This window comes from Diachasma alloeum, unplaced genomic scaffold, assembly GCF_001412515.2.
Source record: "Diachasma alloeum isolate Michigan unplaced genomic scaffold, Dall2.0 Dall_scaffold_78908, whole genome shotgun sequence".
Lineage (NCBI taxonomy): Eukaryota > Metazoa > Arthropoda > Insecta > Hymenoptera > Braconidae > Diachasma > Diachasma alloeum.
In genome coordinates this window covers 1,767,767-1,795,382 of record NW_021683643.1, presented here as the reverse complement: position 1 = coordinate 1,795,382, position 27,616 = coordinate 1,767,767, and the positions used below count along the sequence as shown (strand labels likewise).

Genomic DNA, 27,616 nt, shown 5'->3' with positions numbered 1-27,616 from the left:
GAATAATCATTGGAGGAGTTCATCCAAGGTTAAATACAACATAGTCATCCTCTAGAGCAACATGATTGCCATAATTGAAACCTAATCAGACTCTTAATTATCTAATAAGTAAAAAAACATTGATCAACTTGTAATATTTTCTTGTCAATATTTCCCCCTCAGGAAATCCTAATCATCTGACAATAAAAAAATTTATTAATCTGAATTCACAAGAATAGATAGATTTGCTGATTACAAAACTATTATTAGTTGATCGCAAAAGAGGAATAATCAATTGATAACAAAGTTTGAGATAGATATCTCGAGCTGAAAGCAAGATACCAAATTTTTCATGAAGATCTTCGAAGAATTTCACTATCTCTCGCAGATTCTACCGTATTCTCCGAAAAGCAATTGCAAAGTCAAATTGACTTATCTGACTTCTCCACTTCACCGCTAATTTGAAAGGCAAAAATGGTTGGGGTATTGATGATAGGCAAAGAGGTCACGTAGATGATGAATGCGACATGTGGATGTAAGGAATTAGTGCCAGATTCTTTTCAAGTCGACGCACGCAGTGGGTTTTGTAAGTCTAATGACTCGATTTTCTAAAACTAACACTTTAGCATCGGGTTTGCGTCAATGTTGGATCACATCCAGTGATCCTGATTCTTGATTAGACTTTAGTCGTGTCTCTTTTTTGACTCAATTTCCATTGTTTTTAAAATATCGTGTAGACTTTGAGGGGCTACTCACTTCCTGATTAAGTGATACCATGATTTCGAAATTAAGTCGACTTCACGTAATTTCAGGGTTGATTTCAGGGATTTCGGGAAGAAATGAAATCAATGACTTCAGAGGCAATTAAATAACTGATATGACGATCAATAAAGTTCGATGCGTGTTTTCGGGAATTATTTTAGTGTTGAAATCACGTGTTTTCAGTGATTTCGACGATTTCCATTATTTTACATGATTTCAACGTGATTTCGGATTGATTTCATCACAGAGTGGCGCCATGGTTGCGGGAGTGAGTAGGCCCTCGGTATACGCTGTTAGATATTTTTTGACATTTCATGGAAGGTATTATAGGATATCTCACGAGAGTGAAATTGAATCGGATTTAGGGAAAAAATGATTATGAAATTTCAAGTTTTAAGTAGAATTCACGGAAATTCATGAGTTTTCAGTGGAAGTGAGATGGAAATTTCACAACTTGATTGAATTTTCAGTGGAGCACGAAATCTGAAATCTTCCTCAAGAACTCCACTCGGAGATAAGTCGACTTAAACCCTTTTACCACTTCGCTACTGAAATTGTTCTTTAATAATTTTCAAATTGCGATTTTTTTCGTCGAAACAAGACATGTTTGAGAAAAATTCAATAACTTTTTGGGCTGATGGGAGAGCATTGATGCTAATTTCTTAAATTTTTCTCTCAATGCAGTTAAAAATCAAGTTTTCAATTGTTAACTGTTTTGGATAAACATTCTCAACTTTTTTCGTCGATGAAAGTGAATGCGTTTTCTGAAGCGATTTAGAAAACCACATTGATTCAGTTATTTATTAACCTCCTCGATGCCCGTATGGACAGGTTCCCCATGGCTCTACTCTTGCAGTACTTATAGGGAAGTGGATCTTCGTGGGACGATCTTCCCTGCTCTCATGTTCTCTTACCTATTTTTCCTGATAAAGATAAAACAGCACCGACTACCGGACAGAAAACTAATGTTCCCGTTGACTTCATAAAGTCTAATCTCAGATTTTACGTAGAATTCTGTGTAAATGTACACGCGGAAAGTAGTTAAATTTTTATGCCCCATAATATTCGACTGAAATGGAATTTTCAAAATAACACGTCAGTTCATTCCCTCGAGTTCTTGATTTTTTCAGGAGTTCGATAAGATAGTTTAAGACAGAAAAGTTATCTCCCACGTCTTCGCGTTGGGTGATAACGATGAAGACACGAAGTGGATTTCTTGATACTGATAAAACAATTTTTATTGGTTACAGTGGGGTAAACATGCAATTGATAAATTATCGATATCCTTAGATAAAGAGCGAACGCCTCCGCCGCCTCCTGCAGTTTCCGACATCAGGAAGAGGTTTGTTCTTGCACTTTTGGACCCAGCCCTTCCAGTACTTGAACCCCTCAGCGGTATGAATTTTCTGGGCGCAGGCGATATCATCACTGATATCGTCATTGAGGAAGTCCTCGCATTTTTTATTACAGATTCCACCTTTTCTGCCACTTATACAATACTTATTGTTCAGACTGCTGATTTGCAGAATTCCGTAGGAATAACTGGCGGCTGTCCCTGGTCCCTTTTTTGCCGCCGTGTTCAAACCGCTCTCAGTGATCATCAAGCAAACCTACGCGAAGAGAAAAGTTAGGAAAAATTACCTAGGGAATTTTCCCCATCCAAATTTCAACCGCTAGAATTGCACTATTCGACTGCTATTTTATGTAGTCAACGCAGTATTTGACTGATAATTTTTGATAATTCCACTGGTTATTTTTTTCACTCGGATTTCAGCCAATCAGAGCGCAGTATTTGAGGCTGTCCAACAGTTTTATTTCGGAAATTTCTAAAAAATTTCCGACGGGAATATTCCTCATCTAAATGTCAGCCAATAGAATTGCACTATTCGACTGTTATTTCATATAGTCAACACGGTATTCAGCTGATAATTTTTGATAATTCAACTGGTAGTTTTTCACGTTGACTATATTTGTGGAAAACAAAAGATTCCGTGGTCGAGTGAACCCCTGGTTGGAACTGTCAGATGGATTTTGTCTCATAGTGCAATTCTTTTGGCCGACATTTGGATGGGGAAATTCCCTCCCGAATACTACTCGAGCTTCAAAATTAATCGAGTAATTCCCTCAAGGTTCCCTGCATACAAACGAAGTCTTCAAGTTTTTCAGGAAAAATTTGACTCCTTCATTTGTTTGCAACGAACCTATCGGGAATTGCTCGATAATTTTGAAGCTCTCGTGGTATTACTTGCAGAAATTCACTAGTAGCTTTTCAAATGTTTCTCATCTTTCAACGCATTTCACGTTTAATATTCTGTGTAACAGATAACCAAAAATGTGGGTTGTAAATGTATGGCTGTGTAAATGTATCCGGATGTTCACTGCATTCTGCTTGGCTGAAATCCGAGTGGAAAAATAATCCGTCAAATACCACTCGTGCTTCAAAATTAATCGGATATTTTCCTCAAGCTTCCCTGCCTAGGAATGAATCGCAGAAAAATCCCTCGTGCTTCGCACTCGGGATTTTAAATCTGCAAAATTTGACACAATCGTTTCTAGGCAACGAAGCTATCGGAAAATATCCGATAATTTTGGAGCACTAGTGGTATTACTACTGGTAATTTTTCACGTTGATATATGTATATGAAAAACAAAAGAGTTCCTGGTTGAGGGAGCCCCTCGATGGAACTGACAGATGAGTTTAGTTTCATACACTGTTAAAAATTTTTGTCTGAATTTTCCAGTACCCTTTTTGGAAATTTTTATCAAATTTAATTACCACTAAAATTTCAAGGAATTTCGTCATTGAAACTTCAGAATTTCGTGGAAAAATCAGAGAGAATTGAAAATTTCAGTTCCATTTTTTGCTGAAAATAAACAGAAAACCAGAAAATTCGGATATAGTATATTTCAGGGCGAGTGCCATGGGGTTTTTTACTGGCGTGGAGTTGGCGTCCGAGCCGAAGGCGAGGACTGGCCAACCGTACGAGTAAAAAAACCCCATGGCACTACACGTGAACGATATTTTCCCGTAGTGATTTTCAGTTTTACGAGTTTGGGGAAGGGCCAATACCAATCCCCGGACGAGGAAAAGTGAAGATCAGTACGGCAAAATATATTCTGGAATTTTCAGGACAGTACCGCTGAATGTGATTTAGGGAGAAAAAAATCATGAAATTTCAGATTTCACTAAAAATTCGATGTAATTTGGCACTGAATATTCATATTCGATGGGAAATCCAAATAAATTAAGGAATTCTCGTCTTTATGCCGCTTAAAATTCTGGAAATTTACTGAATTTTCAGTAAAACCTGTAATTTTATGACTGTTTTCCCCCTAAATTGTATTCAGTGTCACTATCCTGAAAATTAGTAGTCAACTGTTCATAAAATTACTTTTTCTTTTCTAACAATGTAGAGCAATTCTCTTGGCCGAAATTTGGATGGAAAAATTTTCATCCGAAAACCACTCGAGCTTCAAAATTAATCAGTTATTTCCCTCAAGGTTCCCTACATACAAACGAATTCGTCCAGTTTTTCAGGAAAAATTTGACTTCTTCGTTTGTTTGCAACGAAACTATCGGGAAATACCTGATAATTTTGAAGCTCTTGTGGTATTGCATACGATTGTTCCCTATCTGAATGGCAACCAATAGAAATGCAGCATTTTGACGTTTTGCGGAGGAGTGGGAGCAGAATTCAGTAGCGAAGCGGTAAAACGTTTCAAGTCGATTTTGACTATCGGTCGGTTTTCAACGAATATCTCGGAATCTAAGACTGATAGCATCATCTTATTAACTTGATGATTGAATCATCAAGTTTGAGATAAAATCGGATGAGGAAATCTCCTGTAAAAAATAGTGTGACCAGGTTTTCCTCTGAAATTCCTTGGTTTTGAACTAATTGGGCAATTAATTATTGAAATTATCTACAAAACTCTGAATTCCACAAGTGAAACTTAATGAGTTGATTAATCTCGTCCCCTTAATGAGTGAATAATTTGATTGATTTTTATGTAAACCTTTGAAAAACTTTTCGTCATTCCGGTCGTAAGGCAACAAAATATTGTTCATCAGATGGCCGAAAACAACTTGCAGAGGCGCGGGCTGCAATCATATGAGCTAGAAGAGTTTTTTTCGGCCCAATGACGAAATGTACTACTTTGCAAGCTTTAATTTTCTCAACTACAAAAAAGGTCTTCAGACATTTTTCTCCAGAGTCTCTCGTTATCGAGGGAATTGCTCAATTACAATTCTGAATTTCATGAGGGAAACTTGATAACTTGATTCCTCTTCTTATTCCTTTAATGATTCAATTATGTCGAGGGCGTGGTTTGAACAAAAACACCATAACACCTTTTTAGTCGGAAATTTTTTCAGCTACAAAAAAATAAATCGTTTGGAATTCCTCTCTAAAACCTCGCACTAACGAGATTATTATCTGATTATAATTCTTAATTCAACTGATGAGACTTAATGAGTTTGAAAGAAAGTCATCATTCGATTTATCATATTTAATTGAATCTTCAAAGGTCTACAGGAATTTCAAGTTTTTAATTCAGTAGCGAAGTGGTAAAAGGAGATAAGTCAATTTTGACTATTGATCAGTTTTCAATCAATATCTCGGGATCTCGGAGAGATAACAAAATTTTTGTTATAACCTTTTTTGTGGAGCCGATTGAGTGCTACAACAAATGTGATTACGAAAATTCCGCTCCCTTAGATTTGGAATATTTCAAAGGAATATTTCCAAATCTCCCTTAGATTTGGAAATATTCCTCAAAAGCTCAACTGGGAGATAAGTCGACTTAGCTCCGTTTACCACTTCATTACTGAATTATAGAATCGTCCGTCTGTTCGTATTTCTTAATTCGTCAAAACCAAACAACTTCAGTCACTGCACTGCTAAATTGTCCGGTGCCTGGAGTTCATTTATTAACAAAAAATCAACAATTCGGTAGCGAAGTGGTCAAACGGTTTAAATCAATTTAATCTTTAGTTGAGTTTTCCAGAAATATTTCCGAATTGAAGGGAGATAGCGAAATTTTTATAATAACCTTTTTTGTAGAGCGAATTGAGTGCTACTAAAAAAGTTATGAGAAAACTTTTGCTATCTCCCTTAGATTTCGAGATATTCATTGAAAACTGGCCAATAGCCAAAATCGACTTAAACCGTTTGACCACTTCGCTACTGAGTTATGGGGGGCAAAAAATTCATACTTCTGCACAAACACAAGGGGTGCGTTGCCTCTCAAATCAGGCAATAGTCAGGCCTTTCTTTAACGGAAATCTTCTCAACTGTAGAAAAGATGGTTATCGAGGTTATCGAGATAATTGTCTCGCAAAAATTCCAGATATCATTATCAGTGATATTGAAATGAAACTGTGCAAAAATGAGGAAGATTCTATAAAAAATAGAAAAATACCCAATTGCTGATGAACGTCTTGGAAATTCCTGCTTTCTGCAGCTCTTTGACAACTTCACATTTCTGCATAATTTTTCCCTCAGCAGACAGCCCAAAAACGAAGAAAATCGCAGCTGCTGCCACGAAAAACCGCGACCCTACCATCTTTCAAGATTTCCGCGTTTTGATCGGTAGTTCAGCAATCAACTCGAGGAATAATAAACTCACTTATGCTGATCCCCCTACGTTTTTAATTGATAAAAGATACACTGTCTTGTACCAGCCAACTATACGGAATCGAAGCGATTATTCTTGTCCTTGAGCTTGCTTAACGCGATAGGTTTATTATCTCACAGCGCCAAGAGTGGGTGAATCTATTTGCATTTGTGACGATTGGAACGCGAAAAGCATTTCAGGGGAGTGGGAAGCCCCCAATCAGTCTGCTCTTTCCGCGCCAGCGGACAAAAATGTTTCTGCTTTATGATTCCAAAAGACTTATATTTTACACTTCAAAAGTAAATTCATTTCTTACAGTAATTACCATTTTTCTTATCATATATGGAAGATTGAAGACACGTTAGTTAAGCAGAGGAGAAGCAGACCTCGAGCCAAGTCTTGTCAATATTCTTTTACACATCCAAAATGGCCGATTTGACTAGACGGAGTCGAAATGAATCTTTTTTCTTCTTCCAATTCACTCATAGAAAAGGTGGAATGATTTAGTTGCTGTTAACGAGGCTTCTCAACTATTACCAAGATTCATTAACAGAAGCCTCGTTAACAACAAATAAATCCTTCTATCAGTGTAGGCACTTTGAATGGGGTGAGTTGTCCAGTAATTGAACGAATGAGATTTATCAGGTGTCATGTAACTTTGATATATTCACTGAGAGAAAAAACGATTTTCTAGGAGGAAGAAAATTCCTGCCGCAAACCTCTCTATAAAGGTTGAGGCAAACTAGACTTCCTGTGACAAGAATGGATAGTTTTCCGAATTATTCAGTGAACAAGATGTTTCCACCCTTGATCATTGATTGTAACAGAAGATTAGTCAAACTTGCCTCAATCTTTCAAACCTTTTGGGCGTCCAACCGAGGAAAAGATTGTGACAAGAGTAGACTTGATCTTAGAAATCTGTTTTGTACCATGTCTGCCTGTAAAGCGGCACTTTACACACACGAAGCGTTTATTTACAGACGTTGTGCGACTTTTACGAGTATGAAGTTAGCGGCTTGAGATGAAACCGAGGACTGGCAATAACATGAGTTAAAAAATCCCATTGCATATGTGTCTAAACTATGTTTTTTTGTTAGTGATATTGCGTTTAACGAGTGCCGAACCTTTTCACAACACTCAGAGAAATGATTTATTTGAATTAACTGGACTGTATTTGAAGGCTACAAATGCTCTGTTAGAGTCAAATAAACAATCTCTTTGATTCAAGTAAAGCTTATTCAATTCAAATAAACCGTTTTTCTGGGTGAAGTAAACGAAAAGACACATTTTGGTACAAGATGAACGTAGCAGCGGGGACAGACAAATTCTCACATAACTCGTGATAAATAACGTTTTTGACGAGTGTGATTACAACTCTTCGCCTTCGGCTCGGGCTGCAATCCTCACACTCGCGAAAAACGTAATTTACCATCTCGTTAGGTAAAATCCTATTTTCTCTCAGTATTCATAAAATTATTGTTCCGACCATTCCTTCTTTACATGCAAATGTTTGACCGTTATTGAGGGACTTAATGGCTGAAAACAGCTAACAATTTGTGAGCAAGCAGTAGTTCCAGAAGGTCTCATTGGACTAATAAATATCAGATTGTTCCTCGAGAGGGAAAACGTTACACTCTACTGAATTAATCATACAAACACGTGAATTTGTTCAATCACAGGACGATCCACCCCACCCTGAGAGGAAGAAAAAACATGTTGTCAAACAAGTCTTATTTGATCTGAAAAATCTGAAATTATCAAGAGAGAAATTGTTTCATCTGAACATACGAAAGGTTTGAATGATGCAGTTATCATTTATAAAACAAAGTTCATCAATAAATATCATTACTCTTCAATCTAACAATGAATTTTTTATCTTTGAGTATTGGATAGCCAAAACGAGAAACTAATCTCCCTTCTTTTTCAAAATAAGAACCTTCAAATGTTCAACACTAGATTTTTCATTCTTGCCGCGTCAGAGAACATGCTTTTCTTCTCTCATTGCAGTCCTCCCCAATCATAAATTTGTATTCTTCCAATAAAAATTCGCTCGCTAAAAATATATCACTGAATCCAATCGTTTCATATTTACACATTATAAAGTATTTCTGCTATTCACGCCTACAAAGGAATTGACAGTCCATTAAAGTCAGATCACAGTTTCTCTACAATATCGTTGGGTTTTCCTCGTCTCCTCAAAACAAATTGACAATTCAATTTCCTTGTGCAGTGAGTCTGGCTCTCCTGGCTCTGGCGAACCTCAGATACTCTGGATTATCATAAACGATCCTAGCTAGTGCCTGAGTGCTGCCGAATGTGTCGACCCTGGTTCCCCGACACATGGATAATTGAATACCAGATAGTCTCTCGTCACACTCGACATCATGAAACACATGAACAAGATGCTTATCAGGGGCTCTGAAGACATTCAATTTGGATTTAACAGCTTTCTCGAAGAAGTCAACATCCTCCTTTCCCCATCCAGTTATAGATAGGTCAAATCCACCGATTGAGAGGTAATCCTTCTTGTAAAGGGAGACTATACCGAAGCCAAATTGCCGCCAGAACCCAGTGAATTCGTTGATAAGGAAAGGGTCCTGGGTGTTTGAGTTCTCGCGAACGATTTTTGGGTCAAACTGGCTGAAGACAATTGGAAAGTAGACTTGTCTCCCTATCACTGTGTTGAGACGTATCCTCTGGAGGGCAGAGGCTTTCAGGACAATGTCCACATCCACAAAGAACATGAGATCGTCCTCTCGAGACTGGGAGACCCCCAGGTTCAGGGCTTGAGCTCTGGAGAAATTCCCAGATCCTGGGATTACTTCAATTCTGGCACTCGAGTATTTAATCCTCATTCTGTTGATTAGCTCCATCGTGCTATCTACGGAATTGTCGGTCCTGTGGGGGTACAGGACTACCAAGAGTTCAGTCTTATCACCAGTCATCAAGCAGATCTCCTCGTAATTCCTCAGGAACCTTTGGAATACGTGGAATCTACCTGACAGTGGCAGGATGAATCTTATCGATTTGTCTTTGATGGGATCGATCTCTTTTGCTGAACTGAAACCCAGGAATCCAGCGTTGAAGATACTCTGAGGCTTCTGAGAAGTCAGCTGGGAACGGTGACGATCAGTTTCTTCGCAATTCACGACCTCTCGGATCTCTATCCCTGCAATTGGGGGATAATTAAATGACCTGATTGTTGGGGAGCTGTATCGGTGGTCATTGAATAGAATTGTTGAGTATGTTCAGTCTATGCGATCGAGTCAATTGGAGGAATTAGACGGGAATGATGTTAATTGAAATGGAAAACTAATAAAAGATGAATAAAGTGGATGAGCTGTGTAGATAAATGTCTTCCACAAAAAATTCCATAGAAAAGCTTAGCGAATTCGCTGGAAAATTCTATTGGAATTCTCTAGAAATTCTGTGGGGATTCTGTTAAAATTCTATTGGTTTTTTGCGCAGATTCTGTCGGATATTTGAGTCAATAGATTTCGATTTTGCTGTTTGAATTTTTCTCTTGAGATTTTTTCTATTGAAACTATTGGGCACGGATCTTCTCAGTTATTTCCGCTACATTGTTTTTGTTTCGCATTGCAGGATCAAAGTGAAAAAAAAAAACTTGGAAAACTCATGTCCAAGTATTTTTATAGAAAAAATTCCACGAGAATATTCGTGTAGAAAAATCGAAATCTATTGAATTTTTTGATACGTAGATCTGCAAATATCTAAAAAATTATCATTCCTAATAATATAGCCAATATAATCAACTACATGATGATAATTATGTGAATAATAACTGGGAACAATCGAACCAATTGAATAAAAAGAAATCAAAATAATAGAGTTTCGAAGTGAACTGAAAAACGAATATGAATGAATTCCGACAGACTGCTTGATAAAAATTGTTGCAAAAAAAGCTTTCGACACTTAATTCCATTCAACCATTTGAACGATTAATTGATCATACTGTTATTATGAATAATATTGATAGTAATGTTAATCAGAACAATCAAATTAATTGAATGGGCAGAAATAAAAATAATAGCATTACGAAGTCGAATAAAAAACGAAAATGAACAGGACATACAAATGCTACTGGCTTTAGCAATATAATTAATAATATAATTAATAATCATTGCACGGATTTGTTTGAAATGAAGCAACGAATAAAATGAAAATGAATGAATAAAAATCAACGCGATACTAATAAAACATTGAAATTTGAAATCACGAAATTGCCTTGGAATTGCAGAAATGATGAACAGAAAATGGGTCACGACATTTTATCTCCAAGCAATTAATTATCGAAATAATTAAGACGGGATGGACTTATCGAGTATCAGCGACATCCAACGATTAATCAATAATCAATTTCCGATAATCACCAGTATAATGCTGATGGACATAAACGTGTCTTCTAACCGGAAGTGTGACTTTTCGTCCCCTGTACTTCCGATAGACTAGAAGAAGATCAAGAATAGTGTCAGCCCCATAAGCATCGACTCTCCTGTACCCATACAATGCAGATCTCTCCTCAACAACACGTCCACGTTGCCTCGAGCAGGCATTAATTGAATCCATAACTTCTCTCGTTATGTCCTCCAGACCCTCCTTAATGTGACTATGAATACGTCGTCTGGGATTCGCGTCGGCGAGACTGTACTCCGACCTCGATATAAAGTCCCAGGGGACAACTTCTCGACTGGAACGTGGCTTGAAGCTTCGCAAGCCCGCCGGAACTCCTGTCAATCAAATCAATGGATTTCAATTATTGAAATGAGGTGAATTGATACATTCAGAGTAGTTGAGTAAAAATAGAACGAGAGTGGCTCGAGGGGGTGCTTTTTGTGTCGCGCATGAACGGTCTATTAATGTCAAATTATCCGTGACAGGATTGCGTAAGACATAATGAATAACTTTTGATTGATTTGTCTGGCAGTGCGTGTCGCTCTGTACGATTTTCTCGGCGTGTTTCTTCATCACTGTCGAGCAATTTGCGGCTGGTCAATTGTCTCTAATGGCCGTAGTAATATAAATGGTTGGAGCATAGATGAATGGGAATTTTTCACAGAGGAAAATTGTTTTGATTTTCAGGGACATGTCAGTGATTTTCAGATACCCACCGCTGATTTTTAGGAACACGATGGAAATTCAACACGGAGAGAAATATTCAGTAAAAATTATGTATCTTTTCCGTAGTGGAATTTTTTCAGAGCCTTCCGTAATTTTTATCTGTATCTCCTATGAAAAATTACGCTAACGTGACTTAAATTTTCTGAGTCGATTCTGTAATCGGTGAGCGAATTGTGAGTTTCCTAATTTTTATTGAACATTTCTCTCCGAGAACGACGAAATTTTGAAATCCAAGGATTTTTCCACCACTTGTTTTCCGAGATTTCATGGTAACACTTGAATTTTTTATTTAACATTAAATTCTGATGTTTTGTTACTGATTAATTAGGTAATTTCAATCAAATGCCTATTTTCTGGCTCATCTTGCAATGAAAATTATAAGGGTTTAAGCTACTTTTGATGTGAATTTCTTATCTGTTGAAAATTCAATTGAATGTCATGTGAAAATCATATAAGTTTGAGAATTCAAGTGCTAAGCGGTAAAACAATTCCTGTCGACTTGGTTCTTAGCTGAGATTTCGAGAAATATCTCCGAATTTAGGGGAGATAAACAAGTTTTTATAATAACCTTTTTTATAGGTTTCAATTTCCTCCACAAAAAAGGTATTACAAAAATTTCGCTACCTGCCTTAGATTCAGAGATATTCATTGAAAACTTATCAGAATAGACTTGAACTGTTTTACAGCTTCGCTACTGAATTTAATTCTTTATGGTCTGTATGTATGCCTTTTCGGGTTTTTACATTTTGTTCCCCTCCCAACCCTTAACAACTAAAATAACGTAAATTAAATGAAATGAAAACGACACTTTGTTATAATACTGCCATTTGGGCTACAGAGTTGGGTACATAGGTAGTATCCTACTGAATTTAATTTAAGGCCCGGGTGGAATATCTTTCGAACGTGATCTTGGTTATTTTTTTAATTTGATAATCTGGAATGATCTATTCAAGATCAATTGCTATTCAGTTTTACATAGCCCTGGAGTCTCTAAAAATTATGATTGTACAACTAAAAAACTTTGAAAAAAACCTGAACATTTTCAAAGAGCGTTTTTGAATAATATTGGGAAATAAACCCAATAGGGAGGAAATTGCAAATTAATAATTTGATGTATCTAATGGCTGTTAGGTCGTCATTTGTCACAGTAATCAATTGGTGTCAGATCGTTAGTTACCATGATAAATTATCCATTCACTATTTCGTCTCAATCGGATTTATTTCTTAAACTTTATTAAACACGTTCTTTGAAAATGTTCATTTTTTTTCTACTTTTTTAAATTGTACAATCATAATTTTTAGGGACTCCTGCGTGATGTATAATCCAGTGGAAATTGTGATATATTTTATATTATGAAGATGGAAAAACGAGATGACGTTCGAAAGATAATCCACTCGGACCTTAATTGAATTTTTTTTCGAATAGCGGAATGAAAATTATGGAAATTATTAATTGGAAATGATGGAATGATCATGAAGTTGAAAATGGTTTACCAAGCATCTCAATATCGTGAAGAACAGTGCTGAGTTCTTTGGATCCCGATAAATGTCGTTGGAAGTCTCTAGTAGTCATTCCCAACTGCTCAATCATCACGGTGATATCCCGATGGAGCTTGATGCGCTCCTGCTTCAAGTCCTGGATTCTCAGACCCTGAAACGTAAACTTCAATTCAAACTCATCTGGTGTTATACAGAGGAAACATAAAAGCAGGGTTGAGTAGGTGTTGTAACTGTGGGATTATGGATTTATATGTTTTTACTCACCCTCATGTAGTTGTGGAGGCGGTACATGTGTGGTGGGCTTTTAACCGGATGCAGGGTAATTGCCCTATGGACTTCCTTCTTCTTGAGATTACCCGTGAATGCCTGATCACCGCTGCTATTATGGTAGAGGATCGATTGCATCTGAAATGATTATTAGAGCTGTTATCGGAATGTTCGAATTTTCAAATTTAGCTATCGATCTGACGTCGATATCTTGTATGGAGAGAAAAATCTGGTAAAAATAACTCCTGAATTTCAGGAATTTTTCGCCGATATACTGATAAAAAATGCGATAAGTCTAGTATTAATTCCAATATTCCAAGTAAAAAGTGCACATCAATATTGTAATTTCTATTAGAGTTCGGGTAAAAAATCAGAAGAGGTCAATAATCAATAATTCTTATCATTCCTTTCACATTTTTGTTTCCGAATGGAAGCATTGTAATCGTTCAAATGTAAGTTTTGGATTTTTCTTCTTATGTCGACCCATTATGATCCAAATAGTCCGAAAATGCAATTTTTAGACCGTGTCCGTACATATGTATGTATGTAAACAGACTTTTCTTCGATTGTTCACTAATGAATCGATGGAATTGAATCTTTTTTTCCCCCCAAATGTAGGTATTGTTGAGCCCTATCAATCATTAATTGACATTTAATTCATTTATCAATTTTTTTAATTTTTCCAAAATTCGTTTTTCCACGATAGCTAAAAAAAAAGTGCTGAATTGATTGAATGATGATATAATGATAATGATATCATTTAAGTAAGTTGAAAATCGGACAAAATTAGTTGAAAAGAAATCATATACAATTTAATAAAATGAAATAAACAATGAATTAAACATGATAGAAGGAAATGATGTGCGAAATAACCATTCGGAAGCATATTGCTAATTTACTAGCAAAAATAACTATGCTATATTCAATACAAGAGCAATTTCCCACTTGTTTCTATAGAATTTCTAGGGCATAAGTTTTGCCAGATTTTTCCATTGTATACTTTTTTTGTTCCATTGTAAAATTCAAGAAGAGAAACTAAAAAAATTCATGGTCAAGAATTTTTATATGAGAAATCGTAACAGAATAAGCTTCATAGAAAAATTAGTATTCTTCCACGGTTTTCTATCGCAATTAATGTAAATCGGAACAAAAAAAAATCATACTAATACTAATAATTCCAGTAGAAAACCAATAGATTTTGACGTGTGCAATTAAATTTACAAGTTGTTGAAACGTGTTCTAGTGCATTCGTAACGGAATTCTATCGTAAATAAACAAAACATAAGATTTTTGTCATCTTTAATATGAAAATTCCGAAGAAGTTACGACTTCACCGCCAAATGATCATTAATGCTTGATTCTATAATCTCTTGAAGCATCAAATTCAAGACAGTTTACGCCAGTTTATCAACCCACAGTCGAGTGCAATCGCCATGTCACTCATTAGCAAAATCCAATTAACGATTCTCCATCCACCGTCATAGCCATTTAACATCTCTTAGTGAGAAAGCTCGTGATAACCCTCCAACGTTTCCCTGTTATTTTCCTTTTCCACCTAACGACCAACATCCTCATTGACAATCCAGGGTATAGAATTACCTGTTCCGTTCAATTGAATCATTACATCTTGACCAAGTGACCATTCGCCCCAGCATAAAACCCAAGAAACCTTTGCACATCCCTGGACCATTGACCTCCGGCATTTTTTAAATAAATACACTTCGGCGAATTCATCAGTAAACTCTGAAGTTTGCAATGACTCATCAAGCCCCTCACAAGTTGTCTCAGCAAACACTCTCGCATACATTCTCAAGTCCGAAGGACACGAGATCGAACCAAAGGCAAAGGCCGAACCGAGAGAAACTGAGAGATTATCACTGAGAGAAAGAACAGATTTCTAGGATCACTGTTAAAAAAATTTGGCTGAATTTTTCGGAAAAATATCTTAAATTCGATTTGAGGGAAAACAATCAATGGAATTTCAAGTTTCTCTGAAAATTTAAGTAAAGTCTTGTTTTTATAGCGGCAGAAAGATGAAAATTTCACGATTTACATGAATTTTCAAGTGAAAACGAATAGTCACTGCCTAATTCCCTTGAATTTTCAGGGAATTTTTTTAAAATTCTCGGAATTCGAGGAATTTTTTAAGGAACTCCCCGAAAATTCAGAGTAATTTAGAATTCAAGGAGAGATTTCTCTGAATTGTCCTGATTTTCCATTAATTTTCCCGGAATAATTGAACTGAAATTTACAGTTCCCACGGATTTTGTCATGAAATTAATCATTTTCGATGACAAAATTCCTTGAAATTTCAGTGGAAAATTTATAACAGTAAATTCCATATTGACGCGATCTCCTTCTCGCTGGGATGCCGAAAAGGATTAAAGGGTTGTGGCAAGTTGAACCACTCCAAGTATGAAAAAATTTAATAGAAAAAACAAGTGCATTCTGTAAGAAATTGCAATGAATTTTTATTGAATGTCTATATTTTTTTGCTCCCAGAACATCTTTTATTCTCTGAGCGTACAAAGTATGTAAATCATTAATCAAATTCCGAGAGAATAACTCATCAGAATCACAAAAAAATCCCATCATGAGTTCCCAAGGTGTCGCTTCCATCATCGCTTGACCTATCATCCGAGAACGCGACCAAAAGAAATGAAAACCCATGAGAAAGACGACACACCAGAAACCGGTTGGTAACAAAGGAAATGCATACATAATCACAGGTTTCTTCCCACACAACATCTCACGATAATAATAACCATAAGAAATTAGAATGTCAACGTTCAGCATCAGTCACCATCATCAATTAGGTAATTACGGGGACGAGGAATTCCGGAGAGACTGATACAGTGGTGCCCACAAACTACTCTACAAACCGCAGTCATAGAACATTCGAAAAAAAAATACAATGAAACATCTGTTTGGATGGGAATTTCTTCAAGTCATGAGCCATCTATTATTTTTTGAAAATTCAATTGAATCTGATGTTCAATTTTCACAATGAGTTTGAGAATTCAGTCAGTCATTTCAAATATGATCTCCTAACATGAAAAACTCAATTTTGTTGAACTTCCCAAGTGAATAAGAAACTCCATGAACAATTGGAGGTGAAATTTAATTCTAATTCACGACAATGAGACTTTCCATTCAACTCGCAACCGCCGAGACGATTTCGCTGTCATTTCATCGATAAACAAATCAAACCCATCATTTCTTCCAGATAAATAATCAAACTTGCGAAATGACTTGTAAAAGAGTCATGTTGGTCGTTTTGTTTTTCATTAAGGCCCGGCTCCATTATCTGCGAACGTTATCTAAATTGATGTTTTCGTTCGATTTTTATCTCGAAATTTCAAATGGACGCCGCGTCACTCAGAAACGAAAAAACGGGGATACCTCGGAGACTTTGTATGAACGGATATATATATTTTGATGATTGATCCATATAGTGGCTGCCGAGACGAGTATTTTGAAAAAACGTTGAAATCCGTCAAGTAGTTCAAGAGATATTTGAAGACATATATTTACACAAAAGGTTGCATATCTCAGGAACCGCTCAGCCGATTGCGCCCATCCAAAATACCAACCTTTAGTGCTATAAGAGCTAGAACCGTAGCAAATTTCAACTTGCTATCTCCTTTTTTTCTCAAGTTATCGTGCGTACCAGATGTTTCATGAAAAACGGGAAAACGGCGATATCTCCAAACTGGGTATTAAAGAGTCTATATATTCTGATTGACTTACTGAGGCTATCGAGACGAGTATTGTAAAATCGGTGCAGTAGTTTTTGAGATATTAAGGAAAAATGGAATTTAAATAAGTTATTATATCTCAGGAACTACTGGCCCGAACGGGCCTTAATCTTACTGAAAAAATTTTGTATTGGGAAGTTTCATTTGGTATTGACCTTCTGGCACAGGCCAACTCCAAATTGTTCATCACCTCATCGGTCAAAGAATACAATTAAAGTGTTTCGACTGTAGATCACAGGGGAAGGGGGGGGGGTGAAGCGGAAGGGGAGTCTTATTGTTCTCGAGCCCTGATTCAATCGCTGAGCACGAAATTTTCCAATTTTCAAGTAACTATTTAAGTGTGCTTTTGAATTCTTTTGGATATTGATTTTATTTATCAGATTGATTGATTTTTTTCTCATCACCTACGGGTGTCAAATGATTTTTATTGGATGTCATTCTAATTATTGAAATAATATTAAAATGCGTCTCGAGTTGGTAAACCTGACAAGTATTTCTCTCTCTCAGTTCCATGGTCCAACCCATACCTTTCCCATGATGCTCAATGACATTCGAATCACGCGCCCGAGCGTGAGGGCGTAATTGCCCCGAAACTCATAATTTTCCGAATCATTTTTTCAAATAACTTTCTTATGAAATCTGAAAAAAATCTGAAACTTATACGTGTTCTCAGAAAAGATTTGATTTATCACCCACTAGTTTTTCCTCAATAGTTCATTATTTTTTTGGGTGCCATGGAAATTTCCTTAATTGCGAGTGGGGTAACCTCGGAGGCTATAGCTGGAGGGGTTACAAAAACATCCAAATCTCATTATTTTTTTTCTTGAAACTGAGATCTGAAGAAAATGTGCAAGAATTCTCAATGATGCAGCATACTTAGAGATTTCTCCCATGAAGTTTCCAATTTTTTATCATTATTTTGACTTTTCAACCGAAACACCTTAAGGATTGTGCTGTTAATAACTAAACATTACCTCATAGCTCCACGTGCAGGGTATCCCAGCGTGTTTCCTGACACACCGGCCAAGCTCCACATCCTCATGACTGGTATAAAGATTCCTAAGACACTCCTTGATATGCGGAACAATTCTCCCGAGTGTCTCCCTGGAGAGTATGACCCCGGGCCCACCCATGCAAAAGTTCTCATCATACTCCAGCGACAGTAATCCAAACTCCTCAGAATTGCCCCTCCCCGCCTGTCCAATGTATATAGCTTTCCTGGAGTCCACTGACCTCAGCAGTCTCTCCAGCCTATCACTCCTGACATAAACATCGTCATCGGCCCTCAGGAACCACTCGAATTGATCCCCAAAGTGATTCCACATGTATTGCAGCATGAGAAACGACTTCTTCTGCGGTGGATAGCCATCATCAACAGTGGCAAGTGCCACCAGAGGCAGATCCGGTGTGTTCACCGGTAATGTCGAAAAGCCCGACGAGAAAAATGCTATTTTCCCAGGCACCGTTTTGCCCCACGTCTCCCAAACAGCTTTGGCCCTTGTGCCCAGGTACTTGTGGGCTGTCATCACTCCAACGAAAACGAGATTTTTCCCCGAGACATTGGCCTCGAGATTGTGAACCCTTGCAGATGCTCCTCCCGTTACTGAACCCCTCGTGCCTAGTGTTGGGGCCATCTGACTGCTCGTTATACCCCGGTAATTCATCATGATCAAGCCGAGGAGAAAACCGACTGTGAGGCCGACAATGGCACTGCCCAAGCCACGTCGTCTACGCATCACTGAATTATCCGTCACCTTGCCCATTTGCACACTTCCTGGATCTCCTCATCCTCAATCAGCTGTATCCCATCAATGATACCAATGCTCTTCTTTCTGCTGGTATCCATCAGACCCTTATCTTCACCCATTTTCTACGAAGCACTTGGATCATTTTTCATGTGGATGAATGAGCCTCTTTGCATCTTCAAATGGGTAACAAAGGGGACTTCTATTCTTTCACCGATTGATGGATATCTGCAAGAATTTAATCGAGGGAATAGTGAGTTTTTTATTGAGGTTTTTAATTGAGGATTTTTATGTGCTATCTGCTGGGGGAGGTCTTCACATGCGCATGTGATTCGATAGGTCATAATTCCAGTTTAGGCGAATGCTGAATGGTTTCTTTGATCTTCGATAGTGACGTCATTTTTTCGCTATCGGAGTTATTTTTCGATTCAAGTCTGGCTGAGATTACTGGAATCTACCGATAGAACGACCTCTTTCGTGGGGATATTGTGAGGATGGGAAATAAATTCTAGTTTTACTGTTGAAATTTTTATCAAGTGGCGGTTCCACTGAAGTTTCAGATATTTTTCGTCATTAAAAATTCACAATTTGATGGAAAAATTTATGGTGTGGAGAGATTTTTCACACTTGAAATAGCTACTAGGGGCGAATGATCATAACGCGGGACTGAGATGGCTTTGTTTGGAGAGATGCAAGGATACTTTAGCGTAAACATCCTCTCAATAATTGATACGCAGGCGACGGAGATCTCGACGTAGCCTGCACTGACAGAAAAAATTAATTTCATCAAGATAATTTGATTTGAACCAACTACCATTTGGTTGTTAATTTTCAAATAAACTTGACTTCATAGTGAATACCAGTTATATCTCCTTGAATTACATTTGATTGGGAGAAATCGAACTTCTCTAGAATTGAATTTGCTTTTATTTGTCGCAATAATGAAAGTATTTGATTTTTTTCTAGCCAAAAGTTTGCTAACTCCAGAAATTCGTTGGTTTACTCAAAAATCAAAATTATTCTCATGACGAAATACGTTATCTCAATCAACACGATCACGCGTTGTTCCAAGTAAATTATATTTGTAGTGAGCATTTCGTATGTCGAATCAGGATGAGTATTGTTACGCGGAAAAAGCTTTGAGATTGTAGTAAGATGTCGTTGAGTTGAAACAAGTTTATATTTCTTGACTAAAAACAATCGCATTAGTTTACAATAACAGAATCACAGATTACGGCAATTCAACGCAAACTTGGATATCACAAATTTTCTTCGATGTGATGCACGGAAAGCTCAATTTAAACATCGGCTTCATTCGAGAAAAGAACATTCAATTCATTCTTCAATGCAATCATCTCCTGGGTACGAATTTTTGATCAATTCATGAAAGTAGAAAATTTCTCGACTGGAGATTATCTTAAGATAAAAAAAAAGAACTTTTCCAATTTTTATGGTGAATACATGTGACTTGACGCCAAGGACTGTTTTATTTGATTCAAGTAAATGTATCTCAAGAAGAAATAATTGATATTCAACGTAAGATCTTATGTATTTGACATTGGTTCAAGTATATAATACTTGTTCCAAGAAGGAAACATCTCAATAAAAGTAATTTTTTTTATCAGTGCAAATAAATGACGAACCTGGGTTGGAGGTCCCCTAAGCAACGGGACAGTGGACAGTTCGGCCTGGGCCGTGGGCGAGAGCACTCAACCGATTGAGACATAATTATATCATTGATCACTGAATTGTTTGCTTGATATCACATCTTTGTGCTTACAACAAGAATCTACAATATACGGACGAATGTCCATTCTTTGAATTGTTAAATAGGGAGTGTTTTAATGAGTCTACCTCATCTGAAGATATTTACTACACTGTTGAAAATTTTCGTCTGAATTTTCCGTGCCAAATCTCGGAAATTTTTATCGTATTCAATTTCCACTGAAATTTCTGAAAATCTTGTCATTGAGAAATCAAATATTCTATTGATTTTTTGTTCGAATGATCTGAAAATCATTAAAATACTTGATTTTTAGGCCCAATTATTCTCCAAAAATTCATAAAAATCGGGAAAATTCAGGGAAAAATGGAAAATTCATGTAATTTTATTTTTGAAAATTCATATTCCATTGAAAATTCTATCAAGTTTTGAAATTTCCATGTCACTGCCACTGAAAATTCATGAATTTCCTTGAATTTTACTTAAAACTTGAAATTTTATAACCATTTTTCCCCTAAATCCGATTCAATGTCACTCTCATGAGAATTACTATCATGTCTTCCATGAAATTTCAAACAAATTTTAACAGTGTACAATGGAAACCGTAAATTTCAGTTCAATTATTGCATGAAAGCTGCTTGAAATTGGGAACATTCGGCGTATCAGGAACATTTGGTACTAAATACAATGCATAAAAATGAATTCTCAAAAAAGCACAAATATATCGCAGGAAGTACTTTGTGCGTGACTAATCAATCATTATTTCTCCAAATATTTCTCCCCATTTAATTGGAATTCTTGTCAACATTAGAAACATTCCTCCCAGTTCCAGAATTATTTCTCTCTGAAAGAGAAAAACATTTCCAAGAACTATTCTTTCCACATTTACTTTCCCCCACAAAATGAGCAGATAACACATAAGATTTCCATTACCAACACGAGTCTCCCCCTGAGACTTATGATTTTATTTCACCCAGTGTCACGCACTTTTATCATTGTCAAATGGAATTGAGGTCACTGTGCATTAGTCTCATTTTTCAAGGACGTTCCTTCTATTTTAATTAAATTCGAACGGAAACTCCTCATGAATGCTATTTCACGTATTTTGCGTACTGAGGTTTTGCACGCGGTCAATGAGGTGCAAATCCCAGTCGTTTGGGATCTCTTTAATGTTCTTAGTTCAACGCAGTGGGGGGGGGGGGGNGGGGGCACCGTTAACAGTCGTTCTCGGTGGATTAACCTCTTACGGTTCTTTTTTTGCATCGAGTTAGCGGAATTCTTCACGACGTATTGAATACTTGTGGAGGAGAGATGTAAACAATACGGTGCAACGGGGTAATACGGTTTTGTTATAATCTCTTCTCCTCCTCCCTCCCGCCCTCCCCCTCCCCGCTACTTGATAGGAGGCAAATATGTAGGAAGTACTTTTTAGATTTATGCATAGCCCAATTGTTTCTTCGTGTCTACACTCGCACGGCTCTTCGTATTTCCGTTCACATGAATCTTGATTCTCCCTTGCGTTAATCCCATGACTTTACGATATCCCTAGGGGGTGGGGAGGGGAGGGGGAGACGGACCGCAAAGGCCAGTGAACTTTAGGTCTTTAAATGACCCGAAAATCTGGGGGGAGGGGGAGGGGATAAGATGGAGTTTTGGATACGAGTGATGTAACGCGGAGTTTTTGAGTTGATACGGAGCGACAAAATGATAAGTGCGAATTGAAACTTAGTAGTGGTCAATATACTACTGAATATGTAGTACACTGTTAGAAAATTACTCTTGTAATTTCAAGGGAAAAGGTTGAAATTTTTAGCGAGACCGTTACGTGACATTTCTGTATATTTCTTCGTTGGCGAATCAGTTAATTTCTTGAATATTCAAGTAATTCTCGATTTTCAGGTCCATGCGGCACTGAAAAATGTTCAGAATCGGGAAAATTCAGGCAAGAACTTTTGTAAATTCTCAATCTATTAAAAATTGAATTTCATCTGATGTTTAATTTTCGCAATGAGTTTGAAAATTCAAGCTTTCATTGGAATATCAATGATTGCATAACATGAAAAATCCGATTTTCTTGAATTCTCAAGATGAATGAGATATTTTATGATCATTTTCATTCGACATTACATTGAAGCTCATAACATTGAGAATTCAGATGACGCTGTGACTGAAATTTCAAGAAATTTCTAACAGTATAGTGTTTTCTATTGGTCTTTTCGGACCGTTTCAACCTTTCTCAGTTAGGGGGTGGATGCAATTCGGGAGGCGTTTTATACGGGGATTTTTTTTATCGGCCGAAACATAGTGGTAAAAATTTTTTACTGAATTTTAATTCCTTAATTTTTAAGGAATTTTGATAGATTTTTGGGAAAATTCGTGGGAACCGTGAATTTCAGTTTAATTATTTCGGGAAAATTAATGTCAGGGTAGGAAAATTAAGAGGAATTGCCCCATGAATTCCACATTCCTCTGAATTTTCAGGGAATTCCTTAAAAATTCCTAGCATTACAAAAAATTTTAAGGAATTTGCTAAAAATTAAAGAGGATTTGGCAATGATTATTCATTTTCACTTAAAATTTCATGTAAATTGTGTCATTTCCGTCTTTCTATCGCTAAAAAATTGGGGCTGACTTGATTTTTAGACCGTGAAATTCCATTGACTTTTTCCTAAAATCCAATTGAAGGCCTTTTTTCGGAGAATTCATCCAATTTTTTTTAACAGTGCATTTTCGTGACGTTCAGGAACACGATGTTCAGCGAATTTTAAAAATCTATCGACAATTATTGGTGATACTGAACGCTGACTAGAGTAACCCATCAGTGATTTCTATCACTGGAAATCACTGGAAAACATTAATTGGTAAAAATTACATGGAGAGAAATTCTTTGGAAAAATTCTAGGAATAGGACTGAAAAAATCGTAATGTACCGGCTGTGAAAAATTCTTGTGCTGTTCGAGCAAAATTTCTGGTTGTTGCTGGTAAAAGTTACGCGCCGGGCACTCTCCCAGCTAAGCTACCGGGAAATACGGGAATTCTCCCTCCAAATTTGATTCACAACACCGCCTAACCACCTTTAGGCATTAAATAAATTCAAAGAGAATTAAAATTTAGAGAGAAATTTGAATTTTCCTGTTTCCTAAGGGGTAACAAAAGGTAACCGTTTCCTCGCAATTTTCAAGCAAATTTCCTGCTCCAAAACTTTTAATATTTGTCGAAACCAAAGCGCATTGATCTTCATCATTGCCTTCTAGAGACTAATGTGCTTCGATTTTCCAACATATCGATAACTTCCGGCAGGGAATTTGTACAAAAATTTGACAAATTAACGAAGTTCCGTTAACCCTTGAACGAACACATTGTTGAACATTTTCCACTGAAATGTCAAGGAATTTTGTCATTGAAAATTCATAATTTCGTCGAAAAATCCGGGGAACTGTAAATGACAGTTTAATTATTCCGGGAAAATTAATGAAAAATCATAAAAATTCCAAGAAATCTCCTTGAATTCCAGATTCCTCACGGAATTCCTTAGAAATTCCTGGAATTCCGGGCATTCCAAAGGAATTCCCTGAAAATTCATGTAATTTGTGGAATTTTCGTTTTCCCGCCACTGAGAAATTGGAACTTCACTTGAATTATCAGAGAAACTTGAAATTCCACAGACTTTTTCCCTTTAAATCGAATTCAAGGTACTTTTCCGGAAAATTTCAGCCAATTTCTTAACAGTTCACTTCAACATTCTCATCAAGTACTCGCGCAAAAATGATTCTCCGATATGATTATAACGTTAATTCATAAGTTGAGTGAGCACCTTGTTTAACGCGATATGCAAAACCGGTGTGAATTTTTTTGCAAAGTCAATGGTAACTGGAGGTTTCACTGGGATTGAACTTGACGCGGCACTGGTTCACGGTCAAATGAATAGCTCAGGATGAGCGAGAACGATTCTCCGCTGGCCCTATTTTCACTTCTTTCTCCTTACTTATTGTTATTCCAGTTTCTAAGTTAAGTTCACTCGAATGGACCCTTTTCTCTCTCTCGGTGCGTTGATGCCCCTGCCCCGGGTGCGCGTGGGATCGCCAGGGAGAAGTAAGCGTGGTGCTGCGTGTCGGATGGCACAGTCACAACTAAACGGGAGTGCCGTGACGAGAGAGCGTGGATACTCGACTGGCCCCATCGTCTCTTGCCACAACTCTCTTGGTTCATACCCCGCTCTCTCATTTGCCTTCTTTTTAACACTCTTCGATACAAGTATGATGTAATGCCCGGGTTAAATCCCATCGGGATGGAACGGTAAATCCATGGACATTAGCCAGATGCTGGCTGGATCATTGTCCCGTGAAATTTCAGATTGATTTGTGGATTCCTCTTCTTGGATTGTAAATTTTCACAGAGTCAATTTACCGGGACAATGACCAAGGTCGCGAACTCTACATCCGGCTTCTGAGGTTTTCGGGGGCATGCGGAAGACGGGTTCAAGTACACCGTTAGAAAAAAATTGAAATTTCATGGACAGTTTTTGAAGGAATCATAAAATTTTTAATTGGCGCAGAAAACTTTTACAACGATCTCTCGAAGGAAAAATTTCGAGGAAAAAATTGATAAATTTCTTTGGTTTTATCGGTGCCGATGGTCATGTTCGCCATTCGATCTCACACTCTATGGAATACTGAACCGTCAGTGGATCAAAAGAACTACAAAATCACTATTAGATCAACTTTTATTGACACGGAGAACTTTTATGAGGATCTTTCAAAGGCTCTGTAATCGCCGGAAAGAATTGATAAATGTCCTTGGCTAATTGCAAAAAATAAGAGGAAATTTCATGCCAAATTTCAAGTTGATATTTCGATTTTTTCAAAAGTTAGAGTGCGAACAAGGATTTTTTGATCAATTTTGTGCGAACGGGTGTGCATAATTTGATTGATGGAGATAAAGGACTTCGAGACGAATATTTTGAGGTAAAAATTGAAATCGGTTTGATAATTTGGGAGATATTTGTGAAAAACCATTCAGAAACAAATGGAAATTTCTCCAAAACGGCTGAGTCGATTGGACTGAAACTCAGCAGAGTTCGTCACCATTAATACCCATTAACTGACAAAGTATGAGATTTTTTAAAGTTATTCTTCAAGCCTTCGATTTTATAAAAGTGACCAACGGTAGACATCCGCACATTCACTGTTAAAAAATTTGGCTGAAATTTTCGGTACACTTTTTTGAATTTTTTATGACATTTTAGTTCCACTGAAATTTCAAGGCATTTCGCCGTTGAAAATTCACAAGTTCAAGGAAAAATGAATGAGAACTATAAATTTGAGTTCAAAGATTTCCTGATAATTAGTAGAAATCAGGAAAATTCTGGTAAATATGTTTTGAATTTTCAATTCTCTAAAAATTCACCATGAGATTTTTTTGAATTATTCTAGTCCTTTAATTTTTCGATTTTCTAAAAGTGGACTACCAGGTAGACATCGGCACATTCACTATTAAAAAAATTCGCTGAAATTTTCGGTACACTTTTCCAAAATTTTAGTTGCATTGGAATTTCAAGGAATTTCGCCATTGAAAATTCCCAAGGATAAATCAGAACTGTAAATTTCTGTTCAATTATTTCCTGAAAATTAGTAGGAATCAGGAAAATTCCGCTAAATATATTTCTGAATTTTCAATTATCTAAAAATTCATCGTAATTTAGCACTGAATATTCATGATTTCATTGAACATTCAAACAAGTTTAGAAAATCTTATATCACTGCTGTTAAAAAAATTTGGAATTTCGGTGGATTCTCAGTGAAATCTGAAATTTCATTATTGTTTTTCCCTTGAGGTATATCCCTAGAAAACACGTTTCTCTCAAGATTGTCCCCATATTTTTCAGAGATAATGTTTATAATAATCCTCAGCTATTGAAAAAAATGTTTACTGGCTGTACTACACAGTTTAGAAGACAATAAATAATGAAATGCTGGCTTCTAACACGAGAGGCACGGGCCATACGGGGGTTATGGGTCTCTCCCAACTCGATTTCTCCATCTTATGAGGAAACCGTTCTTACGACGTTTTTAAAAAACTAATACGTGATAGATTGATAAATACCGAATACGGAGAATTTTTTGTAAAATTCCGTACTGCATAATTTCTGTGATATTCAACTCTAAAAAATGTAAACTTCGTGAAAGCGTTCCTTATTTGATTCAAAATAGTATATTTCGTAACGAGTGCAAAAAAGTGTGGCGAGTGGGAGGTTCCCACGAGCTAAAAAACATTTTTTCACGAGTTACGAACAATATTTTTCATCACAATGTGGCGGAAATTGGACTTTTAGGCACGCGGAGCGTGCCGAAAAGTTCACTTTTCGTCACAGCGTGATGAAAAATTAATTAACAAATAATTTCTTATTTGATTCAAACAGTTATTGTCATCTGCATCAACAATACATGAAAATAGAAAAACTCTGTACCTTACGAGAATGAAATAAATTAAGTTATTTAGAATTTTTTCCGAAAATCCATAGGACCTAACTTATGAGTCCGATTATCTTGGGATATTAGACCTTAAATGGCATTCAATGTCACTCTCCTGAAAATTCCTAGTCAACTGTTCATGAAATTTCCCCTTATTTCTAACAGTGCGCACACATAGCCGTCAAGCTTCGTATTTTTACATTTCAGATCATTCTACATAATTTCCAAGTAAAATTAGAGAATCTAAAAATAGGAACGATTTCACTGCTACCATGCGGAAGTAAAATTCAAAATTTCGTATATCACATTTCTCCTGATGATATCCACAAAATAATGAGAAAATTCATCAGCTCCAGAGATGTCACACGATTTTCACTCTCGCATTATACGAGCTCGTGTCGTTGACAAATCGAGGACTTCCGTAGAAACGCCAATGATTTCGATCGTGCCATGCTAATCATACATGTCATGCAGACTGGATCACGTCCCATCGAGCGTTGTACAGTAATTTGTCGATTCATTGAGCGCAACGCACCACCGGAGAACAGATGGAAATAATATTGACCATTTCTGTCACGTCCAGCTCATTTCCCTGATCCTCGAAAGAAACACGTGGCCCGTGGAAACTTCAGGAGAAGCTAATCCACAAGAGTTACT

General features: G+C 36.8%; 2 protein-coding genes across 3 annotated transcripts; both read right to left on the bottom strand.

Annotated features, from left to right (window-relative positions):
* Positions 1 to 1,953: 1,953 nt before the first annotated feature.
* On the bottom strand, positions 1,954 to 6,474 carry LOC107047915 (lysozyme c-1). Its single transcript, XM_015270829.1, has 2 exons — positions 6,163 to 6,474; positions 1,954 to 2,351 (listed from the first exon to the last, which is right to left on the bottom strand). The coding sequence occupies exons 1-2, from the start codon at positions 6,304 to 6,306 to the stop codon at positions 2,028 to 2,030; spliced, it is 468 nt and encodes a 155-aa protein (XP_015126315.1). The 5' UTR covers positions 6,307 to 6,474; the 3' UTR covers positions 1,954 to 2,027.
* A 41-nt stretch (positions 6,475 to 6,515) lies between these two features.
* On the bottom strand, positions 6,516 to 24,644 carry LOC107047914 (chondroitin sulfate synthase 1). Of its 2 annotated transcripts, none has more exons than XM_015270827.1 (6): positions 24,304 to 24,644; positions 17,996 to 18,994; positions 13,261 to 13,401; positions 12,991 to 13,147; positions 10,749 to 11,105; positions 6,516 to 9,526 (listed from the first exon to the last, which is right to left on the bottom strand). In XM_015270827.1, exons 2-6 carry the CDS (start codon positions 18,782 to 18,784, stop codon positions 8,571 to 8,573), a joined length of 2,400 nt encoding a protein of 799 aa, XP_015126313.1. In that variant the 5' UTR covers positions 18,785 to 18,994; positions 24,304 to 24,644; the 3' UTR covers positions 6,516 to 8,570. The 2 variants fall into 2 exon arrangements, with proteins under 2 accessions (XP_015126313.1, XP_015126312.1); XM_015270826.1 differs by having other exon boundaries at positions 24,475 to 24,644.
* Between the last annotated feature and the right edge of the window lie 2,972 nt (positions 24,645 to 27,616).